Raw genomic sequence first — 17,241 nt, forward strand, 5'->3', positions numbered from 1 at the left:
ATCCTGGCCCTGCCACTTTTTCCGTGACCTTGGGCAAGCCTCTTAGAGCCTCCTCCTGGGCCTCATCCGGGGAATGGGGATAATAATTATACCTCATTCTCAGGGCAGTTGTAAAGATTAGGCAACTGGCCCTCTGGCTGTTTTCAGAACATTCTAAGGATACTCCTGCCTTGGGGCCTAGACAGCCACAACTCCCTGTCCCCAGAGTGCCCTTCCCCTGTGCCCTAGTTTTCGTCACATCGCAGTCCCCTTCCCTAACCGGCCTGTGTAAAACAGGGGCCTCACCACGACAGCTCTGGTCCTCCTCACCCTGCTGTGTTTTTCTTCACAGCACTCTCACCCTTTAACAACTAACAGTTTATGGTCCCGTTGACTCCCCCATCGAGTGTCGCCTCCATGAGGGCAGAAAACACGCGTGGCTCGTGACACCCACGCACGTTAACAGTTACTGGTTCCCTCCCTTCCTCTTCCTGGTCCTTCTGATCACAGCCGTTTCTCGGGCCCTGGCTCCAGGCCAGGCCCTGTGCTCCGTGAGTTTCTGCGGGTCCCCGTGACAGCTTTGTCACTCGTCTGAGTGGCAGGAGGTGCTGCGGTGACTCGCCCAAGGCGAGCCAGCTGGAAAGTGGCAGAGCCAGGCTTCCAGCTGGGTTAGTCCTGCCCAAAGCGCTCACCGCACCGCTTTCTGGGTTGGGCTAACAAGATCAGAACTTTCACCCAGATTTGGAGTGCAGGATCTCCATTTGTCACGACTGAATGGATCAGATTTAAGGGGTCTTAAATCTGATCCATTAAATCTTAATTAAGGGGTCTTAAATATGATCCCGTCTTTTGGGGTGCCCCTTCCAGCCCTTTCTTCTACTGTGGTTGGTCAAGTACATCCATTCCCACTGCCCTAGAATGGCAGGTACCCTTTAGCTGGGGAGCCCCAGAGGTCAACTAGAAACCCCAGGGGTAGGGTAGGGACCCCGGCAGGGGGGGTTCAGGTCCTGGGCTGTCCCTTGGCTGTCTGGGGGCAGTGGACGGGGTGTTCACGCAGGCAGCAGACATTCCTGGTCAGAGATGGCGGGCAGCAGGAGATTTACCATTTCCGGTAACCCGAGTCCCTGGGAGATTGAGTTCTCCCTGCCAAGGACGTGCACCCTTGGCTTGCCAGCCCTTCCTGCCCTTGCCTCGGCCTTGGTCTGCCTGGGGCTGAGGACCTGTTGGAGGGAGCTGCTGAAAGTCCCAGAGGTTGAGATAGTAGGGGTCTCAGGCCTCCATCAGCCCCTGACAAAGACCCAGCCTAATGCCACCCTCCCAGAGCCCTCCGCTGTGGAGCCCCACACCCCAGCCTTGGGGACGAGGGGGAAGGAGGTGACATGATAGAAGGAGAAGGGACCTGGTTTAGGAGCCAGAGACCTGGGTCCTGGGTCTGCCTCTGCCATCAGCTTGCTAGAATTTCTCTTCTTGGAGCCCCCGCAACCTGTCTGAGTACCCAGCACTATTCTAAGTACTCTACATACACCATCCATCTTATCCTTATAACAACAGTTGGGGGGTGGGGGACGGTCACTAAAATGAAGCTCAAAGGGGGAAAGTCCCCCAATGGGCAGTGTCACAGAATGGGATTTGAACTCAGGCTCTTCAGCACTGGCTGGTCTTCCTTGATGCCCTCGCTTGCCCTCTCTGAGCTCTTTTTGGCTTCCCCTCCCAATCAGTGAGGGCTTTGGGCTAGGTGATCCCTTCCAGCCCTGGCAGAACAGGACCCAGGAATCTGTTGGAAGGCTTTCCAGGCACATTTCGTTTGAGCCTTACCTCGCCCATGGGGGATGAGGAGGGCATAGCAGGAATTATTCTTCCCTGGGGGTTTCTGGAGAGCTCATTATCTGGGCCTGTGAGCCCTTGGATGGGGGGGTGGGGGTAGGAGGGGAAGAAAGGCAGAAGGTGACAAGTTGTCCTGTTAAATCTTCATAGCAGTCTTGTAAGGTGGTCATTTTTATTCCTATTATACAGATTGGAAAACAGAGGCTCAGAGGGGTCAAGGGATTTGCCTAGGGCTACACAGCTAGGAAGTTGCCAGCCTAGGGTGTCCAGTCAGCTCCAAGTGGTTTGGGGTGGCATGTGACCAACACACATTTCCTAAGCTGGCTTTCTTTGATTTATTAATACAATAAAAATAGTAGTCTTCCCGAAAAAAACCGTGAACATGCCCCAGGCTTTAAATACCTGTACATCCACACTACATCTCCCAGGCTGCCTCTGACACCAGGAAAGGGCCCAGAGATCCTTTGTTAAGCTGCTTCTCCACATATGCCTCGGAAAATATGGCCGGGCATAATTACAGGGCCACAAGAGTTCAGACGAGCTGGGCCGCGTGGGCTGGAACGAACTGGAAAGGGTTGGCACTGTGCTGGGAGCTGAGGGGCCTAGGGTGGAGCCAGGCAAGGCCAGGTTCACAGGCTCCAAGAAGCCTCCCTGAAGGGCCTGCCACCCTGGCCATTTGCCAGGAACACCACGGGGCCTCTCCCGGGACCCCCTGCCCACTCGGCCCTGCCCATCCACCCCTCCCAACGGGACATCAACCAGGCTCCAGCTAAGGCATCTTGAGCCCACAGACCTTTGCTCCAGTCCCTCCCCCTCCCCCCTGACTTCCCCAGGAACTGGGTAAAGGGCTGCAGGAATGAGGCCTGCATCCTGGCCAGTGGGCCCAGCAGGGCCAGGGACCCTGGGATTTGAACGGTTGGCAGCAAGAGGACTGAGATGACCCCAGCCAGCCTGCTCCTACCCCCCTCCTGCTGTGGGGCCCTTGGCTCTGAGGCCCCAGCAGCTGTCAGCAGGAAAGGGTGACAGAAGAGGGCCAGAGGTGACTTTTCAGCCTGCCCCTTCTCCCCCTGCTTGGACCAGGCCCAGAATTCTTACCAGTTGTTGTCAGCAGCTGCTAAGCTTTGTTCCAGAGCCAGCCCTGGGCACACACACACACACACACACACACCCGCCCCGCCCCGCCCCGCCCCGCCTCTGAAGGACATCTTCCCACCATCTTTCATAGCCACTGCCCCTGGGGTGGGGTCGGGTCTAATCTGGGTGACATGGTCACATTCCAGGGTTCCTTTGATCCTATGAACACACAAAGAAATAGGAATTAATGCCCCCATTTTATGGAAGAGAAAATAGATCCAGAGAGGCCAAGAGGCTTCCTCGAAATCACACAGCTACTGCGTGGCTGAATCTAGGCTCCTGGCTCCGGGCTCAGTGTCCACCCCATGGCCTTTCTTCAGAGTGTGTTGTGCAGAACCGTAGAAACTTCTTGAGGTTCCTGGGTCTATCATCTTGGCTACTTAGTAGTTTCAGGACCCGAGGCAGGATCCTTTTTTTAAAAATTTATTTAAGTGGGACGCCTGGGTGGCTCAGTTGGTTGGACAACTGCCTTCGGCTCAGGTCATGATCCCGGAGTCCCGGGATCGAGTCCCGCATCGGGCTCCCAGCTCCATGGGGAGTCTGCTTCTCCCTCTGACCTTCTCCTCACTCATGCTCTCTCTCACTGTCTCTCTCTCAAATAAATAAATAAAATCTTTAAAAAAAAAAATTTATTTAAGTAATCTCTGTAGCCAACATGGGGCTCGAATTCACAACCCTGAGATCCCAAGTTATACCCTCCACCAACTGAGCCAGCCAGGCACCCTTCCAGGCAACTCCTTAACCACTTGTAGTGGAACACTCATGTTCTTGCTTATAAAATAAGAATAGGATTTACCTCTTGGGATTATTGAACAAATTACATGAGAGAATCAATGTTAAGTACTTAGCCCAAGTCCTGGAGTGTTCTAAGGACCCAAAATGAGATCTGGCAATGTTATCGTGGCTCTTTGGGGGCTCCAGACACATTCCACAAATACTTATATCAGTTAATAAATATTTATTTGGTACCTACTGTGTGCCAGGTGCCAGAAAAAGAGCAGTGACAAAATGAACAAAATCACCGTCCCTGCTTACATTCTGTCCCACGTAGTGCTGGGGAGACACAGCTTCATCTTAACCACAGAAGCCACCAAGCTCTTGTACACACACTGCCGTATTAGCCACATTCTCGGATGAGAAAATGGACTGAGACCAGTGGTAAAGCAGAGCCCAGGACCCAGCTCTCCCGGGGGTCTTGGGCAGTGGCCCTGAGGGCTTCCTGGAGGAGGGGGCAGTTGCACTGCCTCCCTCAGGGCCTCAAGGACTGGCAGGAGAGGTTGGGATGCGGCTACCACAGTCTGGGCAGCAACAATTTCAGGAAGGTCTTGCCTAGGTCAAGGCCTCTTGTTCCCCAGGGAAGAGGTCCAGCCAGAGCTTTAAATACCCCCATGCAGCCCAGAATAGCCCCCATTGTCTTGGCCTGCAGCTGGGGACCGTGGAGGATGCTGAGGGGAGGCTGATCCTGGAGCAGGAGGACGTCTTCCCTATATGGTAGAGCTGGTGTTTCTGGGAAGACTTTTCCATTTGGCTCCTGCAAGAAAGCCTGCAGGAGGGAAGGGCGGAGCACTGCCTGGTTCTTCGTGAGCAACGTGCTGGCTGGCGGGGGAGCTCCGTGGGTGGGGGACTCCCAGGGAGGGCTGTGTGCCTGAGTGAAGGTGCTCCTTTGTGCGCCAGGGTTGTGTGTGCATTGGCCCACTGGGCCCTCAGCTGTGGGCAGGCCTAGTCATGTCCCCTGCCCGGGGCCTCTTGGCACCCTCTGGTGCTCTGGCTATTTTGGGCACTGGCTGTGTTCAGGTTTGGGGAGGGATGGGTAGTCCTGCCCAGGGCCAGGGATGCTGGGGGGCACCCTCTGGACGGCCGTTCCAGCCTCCTGGATCTTTGATGGCTATAGCCTCTGCCCCGGACTTCAGCCTCGATGGGTCACAGTCAGTGGACCCCTATGGGATGCCAGCCCCACTGGCAAGGCCAAAGAAGAGCGCCAGACCATCCTTGCCCTTGGGACGTTCCCTGCTCTCAGTATCAGGAATAGTTGTGCTTCCTCTAAGCAACGGGTTTATTTTGACCTCACTGGGACACGGAGTCCAGGGACTGGTCAGGTTTCCTTCCTCCCATTGGCCACTGGAAAGCTCAGAGCCAAATGAATGGTTGCTTTCCCAGACCTCCAGAACTCGGCATGTATTCTCTATCTACTCACTGCACTCTAGACTGTCCGTCTGCTTTTGTGAGCTTCTCTTGTGTGCGTGTAGTTCATTCTCTCCTGCCCTTCTTGGTGCGTCTTTGTAGGTTGCTTTGAGTTTTTCTGGAAGAGGGAGGTGATGATGGTGATGATGGTGACCCCGTTCTGGGCAGTCCCCTGCAGCCCGATGCTTAGGACTTGGTTCTCACTTTGTGATTCCCTCTGCCAACCCCTCCCTCTTTGCTGGTGGAAGTCATAGCCTAGAATTCTAGAAACCTAAGATTTCAGGATGTCAGTGTCCTCAAATGTCAAAGCCAGAAGGAAGCTTTGGCATCATCTACATTGAGAGCTTTCAAACTTACTATTGAGCAGCAAAACCCTTATGCCAATCAAAATAATAGTATTTTGGTTAAATCCTGCAATATTTTGATAAGTAACAACAAACAGGACATTTGCCATGGGCTAGTGCTATTTGTAGCATTTGACATTTTTATCTCATCCTTACAACAGTCGCATGAGGTAGATACTGTTAATATGAACTTTTGTGCCCATTTTACAGATGAGGAACAGAGGCACAGAGGGGTAAAGGGACCTGCTCTCAGCTAACCAGGGGCTATACCAGAGGTACTATGCAGAAGGTTGTCATGTAAAATGGGAAAGGGTGGGTATGTTTTCACTGAAGCAAGTATTTGAGAGAGGGGACCCATATTCTCTATACCTCCACCCTGGGCAACCCACTTTCTGAGGTGTCCCCCAAGGCTGCTGAGACCCAAGACTGGAAAGCAGTGATCTAGGCCAGCTTCATCTTTTGACAGAGGGAAGCTGAGGCCTGGAGAGGGGAAGGGGCTTACCCCAGATAGTGGGCTGAGCCGGAAGCCCTTTCTCAGTCCCTCCTGGACCGCTCTGCCCCTGGAAGAGCCCAGCAGCTAAACTTTCCCTTAGAACACTCAGCTCCCCGTCTCTCATGGCACAGGGATCCTCTCACCTTCTGCATGGTCCTAGGGGACCAGGAGTGACCAGACATGGGGCCATCCTCTGTGTGTCCCCTCAAACAGGACTCATCTCCTGAGAGGGCAGGCTGATGGCCAGGGAGGAAAGGGGCAGGTTCCATCTCGCTTTTCTTAGACTCCGACAGTGTTTCTCCCCAAGGAGAGGACATACCCCCACTTCTGGTCGCCTGGCCTGACTTTCCTCTATCAGCCCTTCATTGCATGGGGCCTCGGGGCTTTCTGTCTCCAAGAGCTCCCTTTTCAAAAGTCCTGTGGCAGTGGTGGGCTGTATCTTAACATCCGAAGCCTCACTGAGGGAAAGGAGTCGGTTTGGTGCTCCCAGTATGTGCTTTGTGGAACCCTAGTGCCATGAGCATGAAGAAAGGGTTCCAAGTTAAGCAAGCTTGGGAAACAGTAAATAGTTGCCCCCTTCCCTCTTCAGGATGCTCAGGACACTGAGGACTCAGGGAACCAGCCCAACTTTGTGTAACTAGCCTTTCCCAGATAGGTTGGAATGCAGGACCCTCCCACCGTGTCCAGAGTTACTGTGCCTTGGAATGGACATTAGTCATGAGGAAAGGGGACAGGGGCACTTCAAAAGGAAGGAAGGGGCCCTTCGTTTTATTTCCAGCTCTGTTGCCCTCCCCACCCCACCCCCCGAGGCCCGTCTTCAGTCATGGGCTCGGGCCCTTCCTCCCCCTCCAGGAAGCAGATGAGGAAAGCCCAGAGGGGGCAGGGGGAGTTGGCCTCCTTGGCTGCAAAGAGCAGCCATTCCAGCCTGTTTTTTCCTGTTGCTGACGGCCACAGGAGCGAGCAGGACCAGAGTCCCCGAGGCCTGGTAGCCCGGCTGGCCTGGTGCAAGGTTCTCGAGCTGGAGCCATGGCCCTGCTGGCCTCTGAGACCCTCACCCGCCCCCTGGGATGCTGGTCTGGGCAGGGAGCAGGTCTCTGCTCAGTGACCAAGAGCAGAGTCTTGTCCCCTCAGAAATGGGCCCCTTGGCCAGAAGGCCTCAGGCGTCAGAGATGGCAGGAGGAGGGCTCCGGGAGTACAGTGTTCCTGGTTGGGAACCGGGGAGGGGTCTGGCTCCCAGCCTTGGCTCTTCCAGCTCTGGGACTCCGGGTAAGCCGTCTTCCTAAGACTCAGTCTCTTCATTTATAAACTCCATCCATTCGTTAACTTAAAAAGAGCTAGTGAGCAGCCACTCGGTGCCAGGTACTTGTAGGTACTGGGGATATGGACAAAGTCATTGCTTTTGGGGAGCTGATGTTCTGGTGGGGGTGACAGATGATAAACAGGTAAACATGTAAACATGGGTAGAATGTAGGTGGTGAGGTGCTGTGAAGCAGGGCAAGGGAAGTGACAGAGAGCTGACTAGTAGATTCTGGACCTGGGATGTGGTCTGGGTCTCTGTAAAAGTGACATGTGAGCAGAAACAAGAGGAAGTGGAGGAATGGGCACAGCTGGGGGCGGTGTTCCAGGTAGAGAATGTAGCAAGTGCAAAGGCCCTGAGGTAAGGAGAGTTAGGTGTGTTTGAAACCCATTGAGATAAGTGTGGCAGGGAGTGGGGAGAGCACAGCAGGGGATGAGGGTAAAGAGGTGTGTGTAGGGGTGTGTGTGTGTGTGTGTGTGTGTAGGTCACACAGGACCTGGTTACCCATAACAAAGTCATTTCTTCTCATCCTTTCGAGAATCAAGAGTAATGGAAAGGCCTGGCCCATTAGGTTCAGGAGGTGGTCCTTATTGTAAGTAGTGTCTCATTTCAACACAAATTTGTGGAACCTTCCGCCCTCCCCCATTGTCCCATAAGCCTGGCACTGTGCTAGGGGCTTCATTCATGAAATCTGTGGGCAGCGACCCCAGAGAGAATAGGCTGGCCCAGACAGGTTGGTGTCTTGAAGGCCCACAGACACTCCGACACTCCCAGGTGCCAGAGAATCTGAGAACCAGGCTGGGCTGCAGGCAGGAGGCAGGCACGTGAACACCGCAGGCGCTGTTGGCACCAGCGGTGCTTGGCAGATAATGTTCAAGCCCTGGGGACCTTCTTGCTGGGCGGCCAGGCCCGGAAGCCATTCCCACTTGCCTCCCCCACCGCTGAGACAGCACCTGGCTCTCGGGTGCGTGGGGGGGGTCGGGGGGGGGAGCATTTCCCAGCGACTTCCTCCTGCTTCCCTCTAGGCTAACAGGCAGCTCAGTCAGCGCTGGGAGGAGGCCCGCTCTTGGGGTGTCTGTGGGGCAGGAGGAGAGTACAGGGACTCTGGAGGGACTGAAGGACTTGGGCTCTGTGACTAACACCATGACATCAGCGTAGTCTAGGGATACTGTTCTTTTTTGGGACAAGCCCATTTAGGGCTGGTCCCTTAACCATGCTGTGCCCTCTCCCACCTCTGGGCCTTTGCACTTGCTGCATCCTCTACATGGAACATTTGCTCTTCCTTCTGCCTAGTGCACACACTCTGCCCCTTCTCCACCCTACTTAGGTGAGGCCGTCTTTCAGATCCAGCTGAATTGTCCTGTCCCCTGAGAAACCTTCCCCAAACTCCCATCTGCCTCGGTCAGTGAGGGAACTCTCCTCTGGGCCCTCCTGGCCCCCTGTCCTTCCTCTGTAGAGCCCTTCCCACACCATGTCTTCATCACTTGGTTTAATGCTGTATCTCCCTTAGGAACACACAGCTCTGTGTCTCTTTATGTCCCAGTTTTATCCCTAGGACCCAGCATATAGTAGGTGCTCAAGAAATAAAGCTCCAAACAACTTGAATTGAACCTTATAGGGCAGGATGGATTGATTATCCTTTTTTTACAGGGGAGGAAGCTGAGGCTGCCCAGCTAGGAAGTGGCCGAGGCGGCCTGGAATCTGCGTTGCCGAGCAGAGCCCACCCTCTGCCCCACTGGCTGTATCTCTTGCTTGGGCTGTGGTGGTGGCAGCCCTGTTGGGCTGTAACCCCAGCTCCATGCAGAGGGACCTTAAAGGCAGGGAACGTGTGAAGTGCACCTGAGAAAGGCCCAGGCAGAGTTCTCTGGCCAGCCTTCCCAGAGCAGGTCCCGCCTCATTCCACTTGCCTCTCCCAGCAGCCCTGGGCAGGAGGAAAACCAGGCAGACTTTCTTATACTTGTTTCATCACTGAGAAACCTGAGGCATGGAGGGAGTGTTCTCTGTTTCAGGGAGCATGGTATCTGGGCCCCCTTTTCCCTTGGGACTGGATGTTGTGGCCTCCGCTTTAGTGATGGGGAACTGAGGCAAGGTGGCTCTTGCTGTGAGTTCAAGCAAGCCCTTACTTTCTCGTTCTGAACTTCATTTTCTTCTTCTGTCAGAAAGGCTAATCCCCACCTGGGGGCAGTTGGGCACGTTCGCTGGTTCATTCATTCACTCTGTCTGTGTGCATGGATGTTAATTGAGCACCTAGTACGTGTCTTCTGTCTTGAAGATGCAGCAGTGCTCGAAACAGGTGAATATCATGGCCCTCCCGCTCCTTCTGTTCCACATTAACAGGACGGCTGGTGTGGAAGCTTGGTGCACAGAGTGGGCACTCGCTATAGTGTGCTAGAAGGAAAGAGTGCCAAGGGGCTTGTCCAAGGCCACATGGTGAGTCTGGGGCAGAGCTGGCACGAGAGAGCTCAGAGTTCCGCGTTTCCACGTCCTTGTTCTCTGGTGAAGGCCCTGACCAGCCCTCCATGCTCCTATTCGGCCCTGGCTGGAATGCAGGCTTGGCAGGTTGCAGGCCTTGGGGTGGGAAGCAGGGGCCTGCTGGCTGCTGGGCCTCTAGGCTAGCAGAGTACAGAAGAAGGGGTTATGCTTTTGAACCGGATTACCCCTGCCTTAGCTGTGTGACCTTGGGTAGGTGACTTCACTTCTCTGAGCTTCTTTCTTTATCCGTAAATTGGGGACGGTGGTGGGTGGTGGAGGAGCCCGTACCTGCTTGAGGGGGCTATGCGTTTGCATGAGATAAGCCCTGTGAAAACCTTATCTTGGCACCTGTGCCCTGGAGCCTTTGCTGTGCCTCCGCCATCCTCCTTATTTGGTGGTGGTGATGGGGGGGATCATGGTTCTTCCCGGCCAACTGGCTGGCAAAGGTCCTGCACCTTGGGAGCCTGAGTGTGGGAAGCTGCAGGCCTCCCGTGTGGCACGGCAGGGTAGGCATGCCAGAGGAGGCTATGGCCACCTCGTTTCCGGCCCGGCGCCCCTCTTAGCCTGCCAGGGGATTAAAGGCCTTTTGGCCTTTGTGTCGGGCTCACCCGCCCTGGCAGTTTGCACGACAAAGTGCTGCCCTGACAGATTCCTTCCCCTATGCTGTCTGCTGCCCATCGACAGGGCACTGGGTAATCTGGGGGTAGGGCAGGGCACCTTGACCCTGTATCTGGGGCCCAAGCTGCTGCAGAGCCAGGGAGCACTGGTTGTGAAGTGACCTGGGAGCCAGTATTGTAACAGAGGGGGAGGGAACTTCTCCAGGTGCATGTCCTTCCTTGAAGACCCGGGGGCCCCGGATGGGGGAAAGGACACTGAGGCAGGGCCTGTGCTGGCAGAAGGCAGGTGCACAGGCAGGGGCTCGCTTGTCCCCCCCGCCCCCATACAGTCTCTGGATTTCGATGCGGTGAGCTCACTCCAGCCCAGATGCCTGGAGCCTTGCCCTGGGCAGCTGCAGCCACCCTGGGGACTGCGGTGCTCAGACCTTCCTGCCCAGCTGTGGGGGTGGCGGTGCGCTCAGCCCAGGCCTGGGCCGTGGGGAGGGGGCGATGGGTGGGCTGCTCAAGTCATCCGTGAATAATTCTTCGGAGCAGCCCCAAGCCCTCTGTCATCCCAGGGTCCTCCTCGGAGCCAGCAGATAACTTGAACTTCGGCCCCAAGCTGCGTCGTCACCCTTAGCCTGGGTGCCACTCCACCAGCCAGCCTGGAGCTTAGGTGGCAGGGCCAGAGCCTTCCCTCCATCCCAGACCTGGAGGCCGAGCCTGGGCCTGAGCCCATACCCCACGCTGCCATGCATCCCTTCTTGTCCATACCCACCCCTCACCTCTACTCTGCCCCTTGCATGCTACTCATTCTAGCACTTACTGAGCTCTTACTGTATACAGGGCATCAAGCTGAGCACCTCGCATGCCTTCAGCTTCCTTTACACGGTGATCCTCTGAGAGCCTCCCTTTGCTCATCTGCCAAATGGAACTGGTCATGCACCCGAAACCCGGGGAGTCATAGGTGCTTTGGAATTTGGAAGTTTCTAGATAGGAGAAAGATTGCGTAGAAGCAGTAAGAGCACTCAGTGGAGTCTGGGGCAACGCCCATCATGAAACGCGGTCACGTTGCTGCAGCAAAACCTACAGCTCCTCACCCGGAGTGGAGTAAATAGGTTGTTAATAGCTTCCTGTCAGTTTGGGTCAGGACTTGGCACTGAATGAGCTTGTTAAAAACTCATTTTAAAAAAAGAAAACAGGGACGCCTGGGTGGCTCAGTTGGTTGGACGACTGCCTTCAGCTCAGGTCATGATCCTGGAGTCCCGGGATCGAGTCCCGCATCGGGCTCCCGGCTACGCGGGGAGTCTGCTTCTCTCTCTGACCTTCTCCTCACTCATGCTCTCTCTCACTGTCTCTCTCAAATAAATAAAATCTTTAAAAAAAAAAAAAAAAAAGAAAACACTCTGAGTTTTCACAGCTCTTTGGATTTCCCTTACTGCAGACGAGGGATCACGGCCCAGCAGCGCCGGCCCTGCCCTGGTTGCTGTGAAGAGTCACCAAGTTGGTCCACACGGTGCTGAGGCTGAGGACCGGTCTGAGAAAGCCCTCAATGGAGCCAGCCCGTTCCTATTGTCATCTCCTCCCTGTGCCACCGCCTTCCTTGATGTTAGCAACACCAGAAACACTTATCTGCACATGTACCCTTTGCAAGGCCCACAACCCTCACTTAGGGACTCCTTGAAAAATCCCAGACCCCATATCCTGTATCTGTATCTGAACTTCCCCCTGTACTCCAGACCTTCTCTACCTTCTGTGCCCCTCTCTAAAGGCTCCCCCTTTCCCCTCCATGCTGAGTTCTTCCCAGCTAGCCTTGGATCTGTCTTCATCCTCACTCAGGCCAGGAGAGGAAGGTCCAGCTTCTGTCTCTTGTCCCAAAGGGTTTCTGTAGGACTTGGACCTGGAGCCCCATGTGCACCCTCATCCCCACCAGGAAGGCCTGGACACAGCCCAGCCTCAGGGAGCTGTCTCCCAGAAGTTCCCCGCCTGTCTGGGTCCCCCTTTACCCTGCCCCCCACGGGGGGCCCACTGTGCCCACACCCCTGCTCCAAGCAATTGTTCCCAGCACACTAAAACAGTCTTTGGCTTTGGCTTGTATGAGTCAGCTGCTTCCACTTCCCCCACCAGGAACCTGCCAGGTCTGGAAAATCCCCCTCTCTGCTTGGCTCCTTCCTCTCTGGCCCAAGTCTGCCTTCTGGACCCCTCCTCTCCGGCCCCGCCATCCGGCTCCAACGCCTGCCTGAGTACTGCGTTCCTCTGGGAGGAAGCTGGGCTTTCTCATTGCCGGAGATGGGCTGCAGGGCAGGAAACCTGGGTTCTATTTCTGCCTTTGACCTTGGAGCCACCAGTGGCCCTCCTTGGGACGTTAGACCACTGGCAGCTCAGGCGTCCCATGGGCGATCCTAGGAGCCGGTTGGGTTGGGGATGGGAACCGACCAGCCCTGGACGTCCTGGCCCTGCCCCCTGCTTAGACCTCAAGGCCAGCCTGGAGGCCCAGCCTCAGCCCTGCCTCTTTCCTGGTTAATAGATGCAGAATCCAGAGGTCCTGGGTCTGTCCTGGCTCTGCCTGCCACTCACCTGGGCAAGTTACATGGGAAAGCGAGGTGTTGTTCCCTCCTCTGTGAAAGGGGGCCTTTCACACCTGCTCAGCCACCTCAGGGGTCATTGTCAAGGTCCAATGACACTGAGATGGAGGAAATGCTCTGTAGACTGTGAAACAGCCCTGTGGTTGAAAGGTTTTGTAGAGTCACTCTCAGTGACCTCAATTACTTCTGGCAAAAGCTTAAACATTGGAACCAAACCACCAGAGGTCAAATCCCAGCTCTGCCACCTGCTAGATTTTCAAGTAGATAACCTGACTGCTCCGTGTCCCCATCCCTACAGTGGTCTGTTTTTAACACCTATAACCTGGGTTCATGTTTATAAACATCCTTAAAGGAGTGCCTGGTGTATAGTAAGTGATTAATAAATGTTAGCCCTTTCTGTTCCCAAGTAGACCCCAGACTTTCCCGATCTGAATCCAAGTTCCCTTCTGTGGTCAAGTCTCAGGCTCCTTTGGGCTCTTTCTGGGAGCCTCTTTCCGGTCTGGCTCCTTCTCTCCTCCCAGATGTGAAATACAGCTGCTAGAACCTTTTGATCTTTAGCTTTTCTCAAATGAAGCCTCTGCTCTCGCTGGGTTGGCCCTCGCTGCAGGCCCTGATCTGACCCCGGAAACTCGGGCCCTGGGGAGGGGGCTGCAAGCAAGGTCAGGCTGGCATGTGGAAGGGCCCATTCCCTGGAGTCCCTGGGGTAGGATGGCTTCTATCCGGGCCCGACACGCTCTGGATTCTCTTACTCCTCTCACTGCAGATGTGTGTTCCTGACATTTTTTCCAAGTCGAATCTCACTTTGCTATTTCCTCTCTGGTCCTGACGCCGCCCTCCCCGCCCCCGCTTCCCCCCCCCTCCACCCTCCCAGCTCCAGGCCTGGGAGAAGCTCTGGACCTTGCTCACCACCAGAGTTTCCCTTCCCAGACGGCAGTGTCTAGGGGGTGCCGGGAATCTCTGTGCCCCATGCACCCCCCCCCCCACAGCCTGGCTTGCACAGGGAGGGGGAAGGTGTGGCAATGACATAGAGGGAGAGCCCTTCCCAGGTGGGATGTCTCTAAGCCTGCCCCTCTAACCTCTTCTGCCCAGTATCCGTGCCCCTATGCCAGTCTTAGCCTCACACTGCCCTTAGGTCAGTCAGGGCCTGCTTTGAACCCCCCTCCCACCCACTGGGAACATTGCCCTCTACCCGCAGCGAGGGAAGGAGGGAGAACCCCTCATGGGGATTGATCTTGTGGTTCTTAGCCAGTGAGTCAGAGTTCTCTGCGCACACACTCCATCCCTCCCTCCTGGATGAGAAGGAGCCCCGGAATCTACTTCTCACCAGCTCCTGGAGGTTCTAAAGTTCATTCCTGGATTCAGACCCAGTCTGGGCATGGGCCAGAAGTCTGCTGGCCACCTAGGACGGGGATGGGCATTTGTCCGGAGAGAGGGTGGGGAAGGAAAAGGAACAGGAGGAGGGGTTTGCCCCCTGGACTGGAGGGAAAGGGGCTTTAGGCCATGAGAGGGGTAAGTCATGGGCAGTGCAGACCTTGCACAAGACTTGGTAGCACGGTGGATACAAAGGTGACCAAATGACCCTGCCCCCAATTTGCTCCCAGCCTAGGAAGAGAGACTGTGTGTAGACTGCATGGGAGCAGGTAATGCCTCCAAAGCAAGTCCAGTTCAGGAAGCAGCTAGACTTGATAGGTGAGGACATTTTTGACCACTCACTCACTCATTCATTCATTCATCCAAGTAGTTATTCAACATGGGGCCCCTGCCTTCAGGATGTTTCCATTCTAATGGAGATACAGGTGATTAGAGTGTGAGCCCAGGAGTGCCCAGAACCCAGTGTGGGCACGGAGGGGACTGTGAAGGCCAAGGGTCAGGACAAAGTCACCCAGAAGAAACTGTCTTTTTTAAAATTTTAATTTAATTTAATTTAATTTATCTTTGTCATCTTTCTTGAGGTACAAATTACATACAACAAAATGTACCCATTTTAAGTGTACAGTTCAATCACAAGATGTATGTCCCCAGAGAACTGGCACTCCAAAAGTTTCCCTTGTGTCCTTACCCGGTCAGCCTGCCCCACCCCTGATCCCAGGCAACTAGTGACCTGTCACTGTAGGTTAGACCATCCCCCCACTATAGTTGCATGTAAGTGGAGTCCCACAGAATGTCGCCTTCTGTGTCTGGCATCTTTCCTCATGTGTGACTGAGTTTGGCTGTGTTGCTGTGAATGTCAGTAATTCATTCCTTTTTCTTACTGAGCAGTTAGAGGAGGTGATGGTGAGCTGAATTTTGGAGGGTAACTTAGTCCGATAAACAAAGGGAGGAAGGGCATTCCAGCGAAGGGACCACGCGAGAAAAGGCCAGAGGCTGCAGGGGCATGGGCTGGGCAAAGCTGGGGGGTGTAGGGAGGGAGAGAGACTGGCCGTCTCATTGTTTTCCTTCTCCTCCTTGGGCCTCTTTCCTGTTACCATCACCTTGTCTAGCCAGTGAGGGCTGGGTCTGGCTTTCACAAGCCAGACCATTTCCTTCTGGCTGGTTTGGGCTCCCCAGGGAGGGCTGAGGCCAGGGCAGGGCCTGAGATACTCGCACCGGGTTCTCTGGGGCTGGACATGCATTATGGGGCCACAGAATATCACATCTATGCACGCTGGTGCTTGGGGGCTCTGGGGTTCCCGCGGGCTCCTCCGGGCTTGTGTTTTCCTCTACGGGGTATCTGATAAAACTCATTTGGAAACATCTTGATCTTGTCTGAGGGGCAAGAGGCACTCACTGCCCACACCCTGACCTGAGAGAGGCAGGTATGATGGCCGTCGGGGCCCTTCTGCTCTGGCCTGCGGGACGCAGGGTCTCAGCACGCCCTCTGTGGAACTTGTGCTGGGCTCAGCATCAGCCTGAGGTCACACAGAGTTGACACCACGCCTGTCCTGCCCCCATCCCGCCCAGCCGCTGGGCTCCACTCCCACTGCTGGGAGCACAGATGAGCTTGTCAGTGTGGCCACGAGGGCCGGAGCGGGTTGTCCAACATGGCTGGAATGTGTTTCCTGTGGCTTGGAACTTTGGAGGCCAGACTGAGGCCAAAAGAGGTGGCCAAGATGGCCTGATGGGAAGCTGTCATTAGAGACAGCAGCCGCAGCGGGCTCACCCTTGATTTCTGTCTCTGTCCTATCCATCCTGACCCTGACCACCCTTCGTGCCTATGGCCCCCCTCTTTGCTGGCCCAGGTTACCCTTTACCTGCCCGTGGTCCCCTGTCTACTGCCTTGTGTCCTGGATGACCCTTACTTTCTTGAAGGAAGACGAGTCAGTCATCACTTACCAAAGTGATTTTAATGTTGTCTATTTATTTGAGGATTCTTACAGACTCAGTGAATTTGCAGGGTTGGGCTCTGAGGCCTATAAGGGTGAATGGGGCTTTGGGGAAACAGAGTCAAAATGAGGAGTTCAGCCCCAGCCTGACTCTCTTAGCCAAACCACATCTGAGTAAACCACTCCACGGCTTTGGGGTGGGACTCTGGGTCCTGCTTGAAGTGAGGGGAGGGGTCCTGGGCTTGGCGGGGGCTGGAGAACGTGACCATCGACTGTATGATCTCCTGCAGGTGGCCCACGGGCTGCAGGCGTATGATGGCTTGTCTCTGCCCGAGGATGCAGAGACGGTGTCGGCGGGCCGGGCTGGCTGGAGCTACTCAGACCTCTCTGACGACGAGGACTTGCTGGCTGACGAGGCCTCTGGAGGTGAGCAGAAGGTTCTGGTGGCAGGAAGCAGAAGAGGTGAGGGGGTGGAGGCGGGGTTCTTCCCAGTGGTCCTTAGAGAGGCCCCAGGAAGCTGGCCCAAGGGGGTGACTCCAGAGAAGATGGCATCCTAAGCCTCGTCTGGATCCTCCACTCACAACCTATGTGACCCTGGAATGACAGCTGCTCCCCACAGCCCAGGATGATGAGGACCAACAGGGAGGTGGCAGACAAGGCACAGCAGAGGACAGTGACCGTCCCCTACTGCACCCCGGCCTGGCCTCGCCTGGTGGCCAGTGTGACCAGCCCGTCCCATCCCAGTGTGGGCAGACAGGTCCCCAGAGTGTGTGGCCTTGGTCCGTGCCCTCTCGATGGAGGCTTCTGAGCGGACTTTTCCCAGCCAGCCTCCCCAGGCATGGGGAGGAGGTGACAGTTCTCAGCTTTCATGACCTGGCACATGACATGCCAGGGCCCTGAACCGTGCCCGACACCCAGTAGATACCCAACAAATGCCTGTTGCCACACACACCTCTCTTCTGCTTGCAGATGGCCTGGGGAGCGGGGACCTGGGCAGCGGGGACTTTCAGATGGGTAAGTTGCTGAAGGTATAG

The 17,241-nt window shown here is 55.4% G+C and overlaps 1 protein-coding gene across 14 annotated transcripts in view; it reads left to right on the plus strand.

Moving 5' to 3' along the window:
• HSPG2 (heparan sulfate proteoglycan 2) overlaps positions 1-17,241 on the plus strand; it is a 99,075-nt gene that overhangs the window by 17,180 nt on the left and 64,654 nt on the right. For all 14 annotated transcript variants that reach the window (XM_047723770.1, XM_047723777.1, XM_047723782.1 and 11 more), the window contains exons 2-3: positions 16,498-16,633; positions 17,177-17,221. In XM_047723770.1, coding sequence (XP_047579726.1) covers positions 16,498-16,633; positions 17,177-17,221 — 181 coding nt within the window. The remainder of the gene's footprint in view (positions 1-16,497; positions 16,634-17,176; positions 17,222-17,241) is intronic.

Source organism: Lutra lutra, chromosome 4 (assembly GCF_902655055.1).
Source record: "Lutra lutra chromosome 4, mLutLut1.2, whole genome shotgun sequence".
NCBI lineage: Eukaryota > Metazoa > Chordata > Mammalia > Carnivora > Mustelidae > Lutra > Lutra lutra.